Source organism: Syngnathus leptorhynchus, chromosome 6 (assembly GCF_054491065.1).
Source record: "Syngnathus leptorhynchus isolate UIUO chromosome 6, UIUO_Slep, whole genome shotgun sequence".
NCBI lineage: Eukaryota > Metazoa > Chordata > Actinopteri > Syngnathiformes > Syngnathidae > Syngnathus > Syngnathus leptorhynchus.
This window is the reverse complement of record NC_141200.1, coordinates 16136652-16150172: the sequence shown is the minus strand read 5'-3', so window position 1 is coordinate 16150172 and position 13521 is coordinate 16136652. Positions and strand designations below refer to the sequence as shown.

Genomic DNA, 13521 nt, shown 5'->3' with positions numbered 1-13521 from the left:
TGTGTGCGTGCGTGCGCGTGTGTGTGTGTGCGTGCGTGCGCGTGTGTGCATGCGTGTGTGTTCTGTTGTTGCCAGCCGTGGGTGAGTTGTGCACTTTTCAAGGATCAGACGTTTTCAAATATGGAGTTGTGTTGTCTTAACTCCGTGGGACTATTCGGGTGTGGAATTCAACTGTCATTTCTGTGGTCACCTTCTCCCACGTGTCGAAAGCTTTTCCTGTTGTTGACTAATAGTCCCTCTGCAGACACCCAGCACCTGCAGTCACTCTGGTGTTTTTCCAGAAATCCTCACAGTGCCATTCACACTTATCAGGATATAAGAGCTACATGTATTATTGCAAATAGCAAGGCATTTAACTTGTGTCCTTTTTATTCATCTAAATGACAGCTGCGTACCAAATATTAATGTAAGCACTTTAGACGTAAATTACTTCAAAATTCCTTCAATTCTCTGTGGCGCTTTTCATCACCAGTGTTGCGAGTGAGGTTTATCTTATCCCATCTGACTTTGGGCAAAAGTTCGGGTACGCCTCAGACTGGTCATTAGTCAATCAAAGGATATATCTAAACACTCACATTCACACCATGGAGCAATTTGGAGTCTTCAGTTAACATGCATAACAATGATTATGCATTGTAGCACAGAATCAAACAGAACCTTGGTAATGTGAGGCAGGAGTGCTAACTTTATTCTAATTTATTCAGACTTCGTTATAGCCTCTGCAAAGAATAGTATCTTACAATGTATTCTGTTTGACAGGATAACAGCACTGCTGCACTGTACGAAATGAAGACTTATGTGGAACCCAATGAGATTGAGTCATCACTGGTATGTACTGGATTGCTAATAATATTTTAGTTTATTTTTTTTGGTATTATGCCTAACACACTGTATGCTTATTACCTAAGCCAAAGAGCACTGTCAGGGCTGTTTATAGCTACCAGGCTATGAGGCCTGATGAACTCACTTTCGATAAAGACGCTTTGATACATAATGTGTCCAAAGACAATGATGGATGGTGAGTCCCGTCTTGCACACTGTTGTTTTTGACATGACCAAATACAAAACTACACAACACAAAAAAATAAAAAAAACATAGCTCTTCACATTCTAGGTGGAAAGGAGACCATGGTGGAAAGGTGCACCTTTTTTTCCCATCCAATTATGTTGAGGAAGTGTCCAACAGCACCAAACTTGATTTTGGACAACAGGTTTGTTATAAAAACACCCAAACATTTAAGGTCATAAGAAAAATGGAGGTTTGGTGGTATGAATACTAAATTTCTTGAGTGATTGTGATCTAACTACAGGGTATAGAAGATAATCCCTTGGGTGAACTATGTAAAGGTGTGGTGGATATCTCTAAGTGTAACATACAAAACTGTGAGTACAATGTATTTTCCCTTCTAACACCATCTAAATGTACAATTCAAAACAATGAACATGACTACGTGATCCCGGAAGGGGACGGTGTTGGGAAAGATCATCTTCTACACAAACTAGTTAAGCTCACAAAATTTTAAATTAAGTTGTTCAATTCATAGTTCAGAGTTTAATTTTTTTTAGCTAAGTTCATTGCTACAAAAATGAAACGTTCATAGTTATTTTCTTCCCCTAACAAAATTAGCATATTAGCATTTCTTGATTGTTTTCTCTCATTCCATCCGACAAATATCCAGGTGATGCTATCACCCTACAAACTGCTTGAATTGTACTTTTCTTTAATGCATTGAAACAAAAAAAAACTGTGCTCCGAAATATGCAAACACAAGCAATCTGCTGTAGGTGTCGGACTAAGGTAGGAAACTAAGGATATACAAATGAAGTGCAAAACATTTAAAGTAGCATTATGTTTGCTTTGACTCACTTTTAATTTTGTTGTGACTGTATTATTTCTTGTTTGACCAAAGAACCAGAAAACTTTTAGGACTTGGGACATGAAAGTGCAACGGTAAAGGTGCAAAGCCCAAATAAATTGTGACAAGACAGATAGGACAACCAAATGCGTCACAGTACTCTTGTTCATTGAATAGGAGGGAAATGGGAAGTGGGTCACAGGCATTGGAGAGGAGCGGATGCATCAGCCAAGCTGGCAAGGCTGGAGCAGGCTCGTGGTCGGGGACAGGGAGAAAGTCGTACCCGGGCAGAGAACGAAAAACACAAGCAGGTAGGGCGTAGGCAAAATTGGCGGTTGAATAACGGGCAAAGGTTCAGGCCAGGCAGAAGTCATGCACGGGTCGAGTAACAGATAAATGGGCGAGGTCAGCAACGTGAGTCAGTTTGGGGAAGGCAGGCAACAGATAGCAACGTGGAACAAATTGACAGTGAGGGCTGGGTGTGCTGGAGTTTTTATAAAGCCGCCAATGAGCTGGGAGCAGGTGTGAAAATGGGTGTAGGTGCGGACAATCATTGTTAATGCTGCCTGACAGGACGGGAGGGACAAGAGAGAAGCGCTGTCCAGGGAACTGATTATGCGATTGCATGGGATAAACAAATAAAACAACCAAAAAACAATCTCATTGAGTAATTTGGAGTCCAACACCATTGAGAGCACTTCAACTACTCATTATATTCTTGAATGCTCTCATAGAAAGATACATTTTTGTTTATGTCTGACAAGAAAGAATGAGTGGGGCTGCTCATTGAGCTGATGAGTACATTTATTTACGTGTCATTGCGCTTTTTCCCCTTCTCCACCCACCCATCACATTGTGATGAGGCACGTGCCAAGTAGGTGGCTGAGGTTACCAGATATCTCCCCCCCGCCTGATTAAACTTGACGAACTGGGCTACTGGACTTCCTCTGTCAGAGCCCTCAATAGTACGTGTTGGCGACAATGTCTCAAGCAGCATCAGGATGAGCACGGGGGCCCCTCAAGGCTGCGTGCTCAGTCCGCTGCTCTTCACCCTGCTGACGCATAACTGCACTAAAGCCTACGGCAACAACCCATCCATCCATCCATCCATCTTCTTCCGCTTATCCGGGGTCGCGTCGCGAAGGCAGCAGCTTTAGGAGGGACTCCCAGACTTCCCTCTCCCCAACCACTTCATCCAGGTCATCCCGAGGGATTCCAAGGCATTCCCAGGCCAGCTGAGAGACATAGTCTCTCCAGCGCGTCCTGGGTCATCCCCGGGGTCTCCTACCGGCGGGACATGCCCGGAACACCTCCCCAGGGAGGCGTCCAGGAGGCATCCTGATGAGATGCCCGAGCCACCTCATCTGGCTCCTCTCAATGTGGAGGAGCAGCGGCTCTACTCCGAGTCTCTCCCGGATGACCGAGCTCCTCACCCTATCTCTAAGAGAGAGCCCGGACCCCCTGTGGAGAAAACTCATTTCGGCCGCTTGTATCCTGGATCTCGTTCTTTTGGTCACGACCCGTAGCTCGTGACCATAGTTGAGGGTAGGAGCATAGATCGACCGGTAAATCGAGAGCTTTGCCTTTTGGCTCAGCTCTCTCTTCACCACGACGGACCGGTACAGAGTCCGCATTACTGCCGATGCTGCACCGATCCCCCTGTCGATCTCGCGCTCCATCCTGCCCTAACTCGTGAACAAGACCCCAAAATACTTGAACTCCTCCACTTGGGGCAGGATCTCATCCCCGATCCGGAGAGAGCATTCCACCCTTTTCCGACCGAGGACCATGGACTCTGATTTGGAGGTGCTGACCCTCATCCCAACCACCTCACACTCGGCTGAAAACAAGTGAAAGCTGAAGATCACGGCTTGAAGAAGCCAACAGCACCACGTTGTCTGCAAAAAGCAGAGACACGCTGAGGTCCTAAAACCAGACACCCTCAACGCCTTGGTTTCGCCTAGAAATTCTCTCCATAAAAATTATGAACAGAATCTGTGACAAAGGGCAGCCTTGGTGGAGTCCAACCCTCACTGGGAACGAATCCAACTTACTGCCGGAAATGCGGACCAAACTCTGGCATCGGGGATACAGGGACCGAACCGCCCTTATCAATTGGCTCGGAACCCCGTACTCCCGAAGCACCCTCCACAGAACCTCCCGAGGGACACGGTCGAACGCCTTCCCCAAGTCCACAAAACGCATGTGGACTGGTTGGACTAACTCCCATGCACCCTCGAGCATCCTGCCAAGGGTGTAGAGCTGGTTCACTGTTCCACGGCCAGGACGAAAGCCACACTGCTCCTCCTGAATCCAAGGTTTGCCTTCCCGATGTCCACGCTATGTTGTAGAGGCCTGTCAGCCATGACAGCTCCACAACATCCAGAGCCTTTAAGAACTCCGGGTGGATCTCAACCACCCCCAGGGCCTTGCCACCGAGGAGTTTCTTTAACTACCTCAGTGACTTCGACCCAGAGATTGAAGCGTCAATGGAAGGCGTGTAGGTGGAATTGAGGAGGTCTTCGAAGTATTCTCCCCACCGACTCACGACGTCCCAAGTCAAGGTCAGCAGCAAGCCATCTCCACTGTAAACAGTGTTGATGGTACACTGCTTCCCCCTCCTGACATACCGGATAGTGGACCAGAATTTCCTTGAAGCCGTCCGGAAGTCATTCCCCATAGCCTCGCCAAACTCCTCCCACGCCAGGGTTTTTGCCTCAGCAACCGCCAAAGCTGCGTTCCGCTTGGGCATCTGGTACCTGTCAGCTGCCTCCGGAGTCCCGCAGGCCAAAACGGCCCGATAGGACTCCTTCTTCAGCTTGACGGGATCCCTTACCGCTAGTATCCGCCAGCGGGTTCGGGAATTGCCGCCACAACAGGCACCGACGACACTTATGGCCACAGCTCCGGTCGGCTGTCTCAATAATGGAGCCGCGGAACATGGTCCACTCGGACTCAATGTCCCCCGCCTCTCCCGAGACGTGGGAAAAGCTCTGCCAGAGTTGGGAGTTGAAGCTCTTCCTGACAGGGAATTCTGCTAGACGTTCCCAGCAGACCCTCACAGAGCGTTTGGGTCTGCCAGGTCGGACCGGCATCTTCCCTCACCATCGGAGCCAACCCACCACCAGGTGGTGATCAGTTGATAGCTCCGCCCCTCTCTTCCCCCGAGTGTCCAAAACATGCGGCCGCAATTCCAATGACTTGACTACAAAGTCGATCATCGAACTGCACCCTAGGGTGTCCTGGTGCCAAGTGCACACATGGACACCCTTATGCTTGAACATGGTGTTCATTATAGAAAATCTGTGTCGAGCACAGAAGTCCAACAATAGAACACCGCTTGGAATCAGATCGGGGGGGGGGGCGTTCCTCCCAATCACGCCCTTTCAGGTCTCACTCTCATTGCCCACGTGAGCATTGAAGTCACCCAGTATAACGACGAAGTCCCCAGAAGGAGCACTCTCCAGCACTTCCTCCAGGGACTCCAAGATGGGTGGGTATTCTGAGCTGCCATTTGGTGCAGACACAGACAACAGTCAGGACCCGTGGAGGTGGAGGGTGGCTACGCTCTCGTTCACCGGGGTGAACCCCAATGTGCAGGCGCCCAACCGGGGGGCAATAAGTTTGCCTACACCTGCTCGAACCTCAAACCATGGGTAACTCCAGAGTGGAAGAGAGTCCAGCCCCTCGCGAGAGGGCTTGTACCAGAGCCCAAACTATGTGTGGAGGCAAGTCCAACTATGTGTAGTCGGAAGTTTTCTGCCTCACACACCAGCTTGGGCTGCTTTCCAGCCAGAGATGTGACATTTCATGTCCCAAGAGCCAGCTTCTGCAGCCGGGGATCGGTCCGCCGAGGTCCCCGCCAGCTCACTTTGCACCCGACCCCTATGGCCCCTCCTACAGGTGGTGAGCCCATGGAAAGAGGTACCCACGTTTTCTTTTCGGGCTGTGCCCGGTCGGGCCCCATGGGCGAAGGCCTGGCTACCAGGTGCTCGCCTTCGAGCCCCACCTCCAGGCCTGGCTCCAGAGGGGGGCGCCAGTGACCCGTGTCCGTGAGAGGGAAAACTAGGTCCATATATTTTACTTGACATAAAGGGTCTTGAGCCGTTCTTTGACTGGCCCCTCACCTAGGACCCTTTTGCCATGGGTGACCCTACAAGGGGCATAAAGCCCCAGACAACATGACTCCTAGGATCATCGGGGCACGCAAAACCCTCCACCACAATAAGGTGATGACTCACGGAGGGGACGGCAACAACCGCGTAGTGACATTTGTTGACGACACGACTGTGGTGGGTCTCATCACCAAGGGCGACGAGACTCAACACAGGTTGTTGGTCGACCTTCTGGCCACATGGTGCAGGGACAACAACCTCCTGCTGAACGTCATCAAGACCAAGGAGATTGTTGTGCATAGTGAACACAGCTGGTAGGATTATTGGTGCTTCACTTCCCTCCCTGAAAGACATTTAGACCTCCCATCTCACCTGCAAGGCGACCATGATTGTGAGTGATGTGAGTCACCCCGCTCACACTTTGTTTGATCTGCTGCCCTATGGGAAGAGGTACAGAAGCCAGCGCTCCCGCACCACCAGACTCACCAACAGCTTCATACTCCAGGCTGTTAGGATCCTGAACTCCCCCCCCCCCCCCTCGGCTGCATAACGTCCTGGCCTTTTGGGCCGCGTTTGCTGCATTGCACTACTCCTGTACTTTTGCACTATATTCTGACTGTCTGCTGTATCTGTATGCACAATTGCTCATACATGCATGTATGTACGTGTGTGTGTGTGTGTGTGTGTGTGTGTGTGTGTGTGTGTGTGTGTGTGTGTGTGTGTGTGTGTGTGTGTGTGTGTGTGTGTGTATGTATGTATGTATGTATGTATTTATGTATTCATATATATATATATATAATATATGTATAATATGTAATATGCCAGAGTAATGACTACTGCATGTGTAACAAATCCAATGAACGCATTTAGTTGAGGAAATACTAGAAATAGTTTTTGATAGATAATTTTCTTGCACTTCTGCTGAAGAAATGAAAAAAATCTGCACACTGTCCCTTTAATCTGGGCATTTAAAAATTCATATTTTAAAGTGACAATTGTAAAACAATATAAAATAATCAATTCATCAAGAATATAACAAATAATCTGGAATAAATTAACATTGTCTAGACTAAAGAATGCTGTGACATTGAATTCTGTCCTCTCTCTTTTCAGTGAAAAACGGTAAAAACGGAAAGCTGCATGTTCTTACTCTGCAGAACATGGAGCAAGACAGCCTGCAATTTGACTTGGCTGCAGACTCTTTGGAGGAGCTTTTTGAATGGTACAAGGTGGCTTGGGGCATCACTCAGAGAGAAATGAGAAAGCAATTCAGTAGAGAACAAGAGGCAAGTGTTCCTTTTAAAATATTTAGATGAGTAATGTTAAATTAATAATACCATAATTTTCGGACTATAAGTCTCGTTTTTTTTCTTAGTCTGGGTGGGGGGGGCGACTTCTATATGATTATTTTCACAAATTTTCAAAATTCCAAAAAACAAAAACAAAAAAAAAGGTAAACCGCGATAAACAAACCCCAATGTAGCATGTAATTTTAATTTCGAGTGACGTCAGTGGCGCGGTGTTTGTTTACATAAAGGACAAAGATTCGATCACGGGATGACGAAGGGCCCCATGTACTACCGGCATCATTAGCAGCTTTGTTTTTAAGTGACACGGAGGACGAAGAGTTTGAAGGATTTAAAGATTTAGAGTGACACAGATGGTTTGAAAAACTATTATGGGTTTTACGCACGTCCGGTCCTACTCGACGGAGCTCTCTTTCACCTCCGTGGATGGAAGTCGGGGGCCGGCGCTCGGCCGGGTGGCTGTCCGGGGACGGTGGATAGGGCTCGGACATGGCTTTTACGCACGCCCGGTCTTTTTCTATGGAGCTCTCTTCCACCTCCGAGGCTGGAAATGCCACCTCCGGGGATGGAAGTCTATGCCGCCGCACGCCTGGAAGTCGACTTTAACGCTACAATATAGTTATATACTAGATCTGTGGAATAACAACAAGGCTGACGTCAGGGCGCACGCGCGGCGTTGTTGACAAAGGACAGTGAATTTGATCGATGGATTTAATGATTTGGAGTGACACAGATGGTTTGATAATATTGTTGTAATATGATAGTTATTTGAAATATACTTTATATGTCGGCGGCTCGGTGGAGCACTGGTTAGTACGTCCGCCTCACAGTTAGGAGGGTGTCGGTTCGATTCCACCTTCAACCCTCCCTGTATGGAGTTTGCATGTTCTCCCTGAGCCCGCCTGGGTTTCTTCCGGGCACTCCGGTTTCCTCCCACATCCCAAAGACATGCATGGTAGGCCGATTGAGCACTCCAAATTGCCACTGCGTTTGAGTGCGAGTGCGGATGGTTGTTCGTCTCTGTGTGCCCTGCGATTGGCTGGCAACCGGTTCAGGGTGTCCCCCGCCTACTGCCCGATGACCGCTGGGATAGGCTCCAGCACGCCCGCGACCCCCGTGGGGACAAAGCGGTACATAAAATGGATGAATGGATGGACTTTATATGTCGTTATATGTGTCTGTGGAATAATTAGAAATGCAACTTACGAGTTCGACGTCAGTGCCGCATACGCACCGCATACGCGCCGCATTGTTTACATAAAGGACGATCGATGGATTTAATGAATTGGAGTGACACAGATGGTTTTATAAACGTGTTATTTATGTAATAGTTATTAGAATAACTAGAATACGTCAGGCCTGTTCTAAGCTCTTCGTTTGTGTTTGTCATGTTAGCATACCTATCGTTGAGCCTGTTGTTGCTCGTTCATGTCTGTTCTTCTGTCTGATTTTGTTGAATACATTTCCCCCAAAATGCGACCTATACTCCGGAGTGACTTATATATGTTTTTTTTCACGTTATTTTGCATTTTATGGCTAATCCGACCTATATTCGTAGCGAGTTTTAGTCCAAAAAATACTATAGTTTCTTTTAAGCACCCACCTCTCAGTTCCACTGCAATGATTTCTTGTTCTGTACATGACATCTGTAGCACAGATAAATAACTGTAGTGCTATAGCATTGTTGTTTTTATTATTTTAATCAATTGTATTATTTTAATCAATGTTTCACAGTGACAACTCTTAAAGCAGGTAAACATTAACATCATGAACTTTTTAAACTGTACCTGTGTGGTCAGAAGGAAATGTATATTTGGTTTATGAAGAAGAACTGCATCTCCACATGTTTTCAGTTATGCTGGTTGTACGAAAGCAAGCTTACAATAACTTGCCAAACCTTTTTGTCGAGACGCCCTAGCCAAAAAACAAAAACAAAAGGTGAAAGTATCCAGGCCGGTTCGCAAGCGGGTGAGAGTGTGGCCTGAGGGAGCCTCTGATGCTCTTCGTGACTGCTTTGACACAACGGACTGGGAAATGTTTAAGCAAGCAGCCACTAGCAACAATCAGACAGACTTGGAGGAGTATACTGACTCTGTTACCTCTTACATCTCGAAGTGCATTGATGATGTGACCCACACAAAATACATCGTCACACGGGCTAACTGGAAGCCTTGGCCCCTCCCCCTCCACACGAGCAGCCTCTCTGCCGATAGCGTGAGGAGGACACTTGCTGCTTTCAACGCCCTAAGGCCCAGACAACACCCTAGGTCAAGCGCTGAAGGACTGCGCTGAGGAGCTTAAGGGTGTCTTCACCGACATCTTTAACATTTCCCTGCAGCAGGCCTTTGTCCCATCTTGTTTCAAGGCTGCCACCATCATACCTGTGCCGAAGAGACCTGCTCCATCCTGCTTCAATGACTACCGCCCCGTGGCACTGACACCCATCATCATGAAGTGCTTTGAGCGGCTTGTCATGACACACATCAGATCCAATCAGATCCATTCTCCCCCCTACCCTTGACCCCTTCCAGTTTGCGTACCGAGCCAAACGGTCCTCTGAGGATGCAATCTGCTCTGCCTTCCACTCAGCCCTCACCCACCTGGAAAAAAAGACTTGTATGTGAGATTGCTGTTTGTGGACTTCAGTTCTGCATTCAACACCATTGTACCACAGCGACTCATTGGCAAACTCGACAAACTGGGTCTCAGTACCTACCTCTGCAACTGGCTTCTGAACTTCCTCTGTCAGAGGCCTCAGGTAGTAAGTGTCGACAATATCTCAAGCAGCATCACGCTGAGCACGGGGGCCCCCCAAGACTGCATGCTCAGTCCGTTGCTCTTAACCCTGCTGACGCATGACTGCACTGCAACCTACAGCAACAACGGCGTGCTTAAATTTGCTGACGACACGACTGTGGTGGGTCTCATCACCAAAGGCGACGAGACTCAATACAGGTTGGAGGTTGACCTTCTGGCCACATGGTGCAGGGACAACAACCCCTGCTGAACGTCAGCAAGTCCAAGGAGATTGTTGTTGACTTCCAGAAGGGTCACGCCCAACACCTGCAACTGACCATGACTGTGCTGTGGTGGAGAGAGTGAGCAGCACCAGATTCCTGAGTGTGCACATCAGTGATGACCTCTCCTGGACCACCAACACTGCATCACTGGCGAAGAAAGCTCAGCGCCGCCTGTACTTCCTGCGGAAACTCAGGCGAGCGGGTGCTCCACCATTCATTATGACTGTTAGGGTTGAATAGATTAGGAATAGATTAGGTTGATCATATTATGTTGGAATGTAATCAGTAATAATTAACCTAAGCTTGTCCTGTCTTAACAAAGTAGTAGAACAAAGTGCTAAGTTCCTTTGCACTGATTGACCAACTGTAGAAGACGCAATCAAAGTTGTTCTGTCTACTCAACATCGTAAAACAACCCCTGCTATGATGTGATCAGAGAATAGGGGTTTCACCCCCATCCTGCCCACTCACACCCCACCCTGTGTCTCTCAATAAAAAGGCTCTTGCAACAGGCCCGAGTCAGACCTCATTCGATGATCGCTGTATGCACAGCGACGAATGACTCTCCACTTGCAAGTGTTTAAAAAGGCATACTGTCTCCCGTTGTGGTTCTTGCAAAAATAAGTTAGAGTCAGAACATCTCTAACAATGACCACATTCTACTGTGGCACCATTGAGAGTGTCCTCTCCAGTTGTATCGCTGTGTGGGGTGGTAGCTGCACTGAATACAACATGAAGGCCCTGCAGCGCATAGTGAACACAGCCGGTAGGATTATCGGTGCTTCACTCCCCTCCCTGAAGGACATGTACACTTCCCGTCTCCACCACGATTGTGTGTGATGTGAGTCACCCCGCTCACACTTTGATCTGCTGGCCTCTGGGAAGAGGTACAGGAGCCTGCGCTCCCGCACCACCAGACTCACCAACAGCTTCATACTCCAGGCTGTTAGGATCCTTAACTCTCTCCCCCCTCCGCCCTTGGCTGCGTAACGTCCTGATCTTTTGGGCTGCGTTGGCTGCCTTGCACTACTCTCGCGCCATATTCTGACTGTCTGCTATATGCACACTTGGTCCATTTTTGCTCCTCTTATTTGTTTATTTATTTATATGTATTCGTCGTTCTTGTTTATTCATTGTATGTGCCTTTTTTACTTTTTGTGTTGTTGTTTTGGATGTTTTGTTATATGTGTTGTCACCGTGGGATAGTGGGTAACGCAATTTCGGTCTCTTTGTGTGTCTTGGCATGTAAAGTGATTGACAATAAAGCTGACTTTGAAAGGGAGCTGTGATGCAGCTTTCTTGGCTGTCTTAAATTACACGTGTTTTGCGTCACTTCTGTAGCATCAGCATACAATGCGGGTATGTCTTTGTGAAGTGCGAATGAGTGGCTCACATCTCGGTTCCAGTGTTGCTAGATTCAAATAAATTTGGCAATGGACCTGGTGATACTTCGTGACCTCGACGACCTGAAGAAGAAGGTCTCAACTGTAGTGATTGTCGCCTGACTGGTTTTGCTTTTATTATAACCTTTGTTGGGAATTTTAACGTAGGGAGAGTGGGGTAAGTAGTGCAAATTTTTACTTTAAGTGCCCTTAAAACAAGGAGATGACATTAATGCCTCCAACTAAGATATCTATATATAGTTTAGGATGTTGTGCATTCCTGGGAACAATTACTTTGGATCTTCAACAAACTGTTTGAGAAATACAGCTTTAGAAAAAAAAGTGGTTTTGTGGCACAAATTGTGCCATTAGAGAAAATACACTGGGGTAAATTGTGCCATTGATAATTGAAGTAAAACAGATGATTTTAATCTCACAAATGATAATGCTATATAAAAGAAATACAAATTCAATACAAATTACTTGTTTAACTTGTATTAAAAGTTTTAGCAACATCTATAACAAGGCCTATACAGTCACATGAACACTGAATTTAGTCTTGGACATATAAACTTCTGCTCCTTTCTGGCTGTTTTGTTTTGTGTCAAGTTTTGTGGTGTGGTGAGAACACATAGGTTACTCAGCATGTCAAAACCAGATGATTATTAAGTTACCTGTCCATCACTTTAGAGAGGTCATCAAAGAACTCCAGCGCCTGGTGGTCGGGCCTTCGCCCATGGGGCCCGGCTGGGCGTAGGCCGAAAAGAAAACGTGGGTCCCCCTTCCCATGGGCTCACCACCTGTAGGAGGGGCCAAAGGGGTCGGGTGCAAAGTGAGCTGGGCGGCGGCCAAAGGCGGGGACCTTGGCGGTCCGATCCTCGGCTACAGAGGCTGGCTCTAGGGACATGGAATGTCACCTCTGGCTGGAAAAGAGCCCGAGAAGGTGTGTGAGGCATTTAAGTTCCAACTAGACATAGTCGGACTTGCCTCAACACATAGTTTGGCCTCCTTGTACAAGCCCTCTTGAGAAGGGCTGGACTCTCTTCCACTCTGGAGTTGCCCACGGTGGGAGGCATCAAGCAGGTGTGGGCATACTTATTGCCCCCCGGCTGGGCGCCTGCATATTGGGGTACACCCTGGTGAACGAGAGGGTAGCCTCCCTCCGCCTTCAGGTGGGGGGACAGGTCCTGATTGTTGTTTGTGTCTATGCACCAAACGGCAGCTTAGAAAACCCACCCTTCTTGGAGTCCCTGGAGGAAATGCTGGAGGGCGCTCCTTCTGGGGACTCCATCGTTATACTGGGTGACTTCAATGCTCACATGGGCAATGACAGTGAGAACTGGAAAGGCGTGATTGGGAGGAACGGCCATCCGATCTGTACCCGAGCGGTGTTCTATTGTTGGACTTCTGTGCTCGACACGAATTTTCTATAATGAACACAATGTTCAAACATAAGGGTGTCCATGTGTTCACTTGGCACCAGGACACCCTAGGCTGCAGTTTGATGATCCGCTTTGTAGTTGTGTCATCGGATTTGCGGCTGCATGTTTTGGACACTTGGGTGAAGAGAGGGGCGGAGCTGTCAACTGATCACCAACTGGTGGGGGGGTTGGCTCCGATGGTGGGGGAAGTTGACGGTCCGACCTGGTAGACCCAAACGCTCTGTGAGGGTCTGCTGGGAACGTCTGGCAGAATTCCCTGTCAGGAAGAACTTCAACTCCCACCTCCGGCAGAGCTTTTCCCACGTCCCGGGGGAGGCGGGGGACATTGAGTCCGAGTGGACCATGTTCCGCGCCTCCATTGTTGAGGCAGCCTACCAGAGCTGTGGCCGTAAGGTCGTC

The 13521-nt window shown here is 48.1% G+C and overlaps 2 protein-coding genes across 9 annotated transcripts in view; one reads left to right on the top strand and one right to left on the bottom strand.

Annotated features, from left to right (window-relative positions):
* LOC147056179 (uncharacterized) overlaps positions 1-13521 on the bottom strand; it is a 232473-nt gene that overhangs the window by 146821 nt on the left and 72131 nt on the right. The gene's annotated exons all lie outside the window — the stretch shown is intronic.
* Positions 1-13521, top strand: part of plcg2 (phospholipase C, gamma 2) — a 125544-nt gene that overhangs the window by 76612 nt on the left and 35411 nt on the right. For 7 of the 8 annotated variants that reach the window (XM_085913781.1, XM_085913783.1, XM_085913779.1 and 4 more), the window contains 5 exons: positions 760-828; positions 909-1018; positions 1100-1211; positions 1311-1383; positions 7085-7257. In XM_085913781.1, the coding sequence (XP_085769907.1) occupies positions 760-828; positions 909-1018; positions 1100-1211; positions 1311-1383; positions 7085-7257 (537 nt within the window). The remainder of the gene's footprint in view (positions 1-759; positions 829-908; positions 1019-1099; positions 1212-1310; positions 1384-7084; positions 7258-13521) is intronic. The other variant, XM_085913780.1, reaches the window with a different exon arrangement.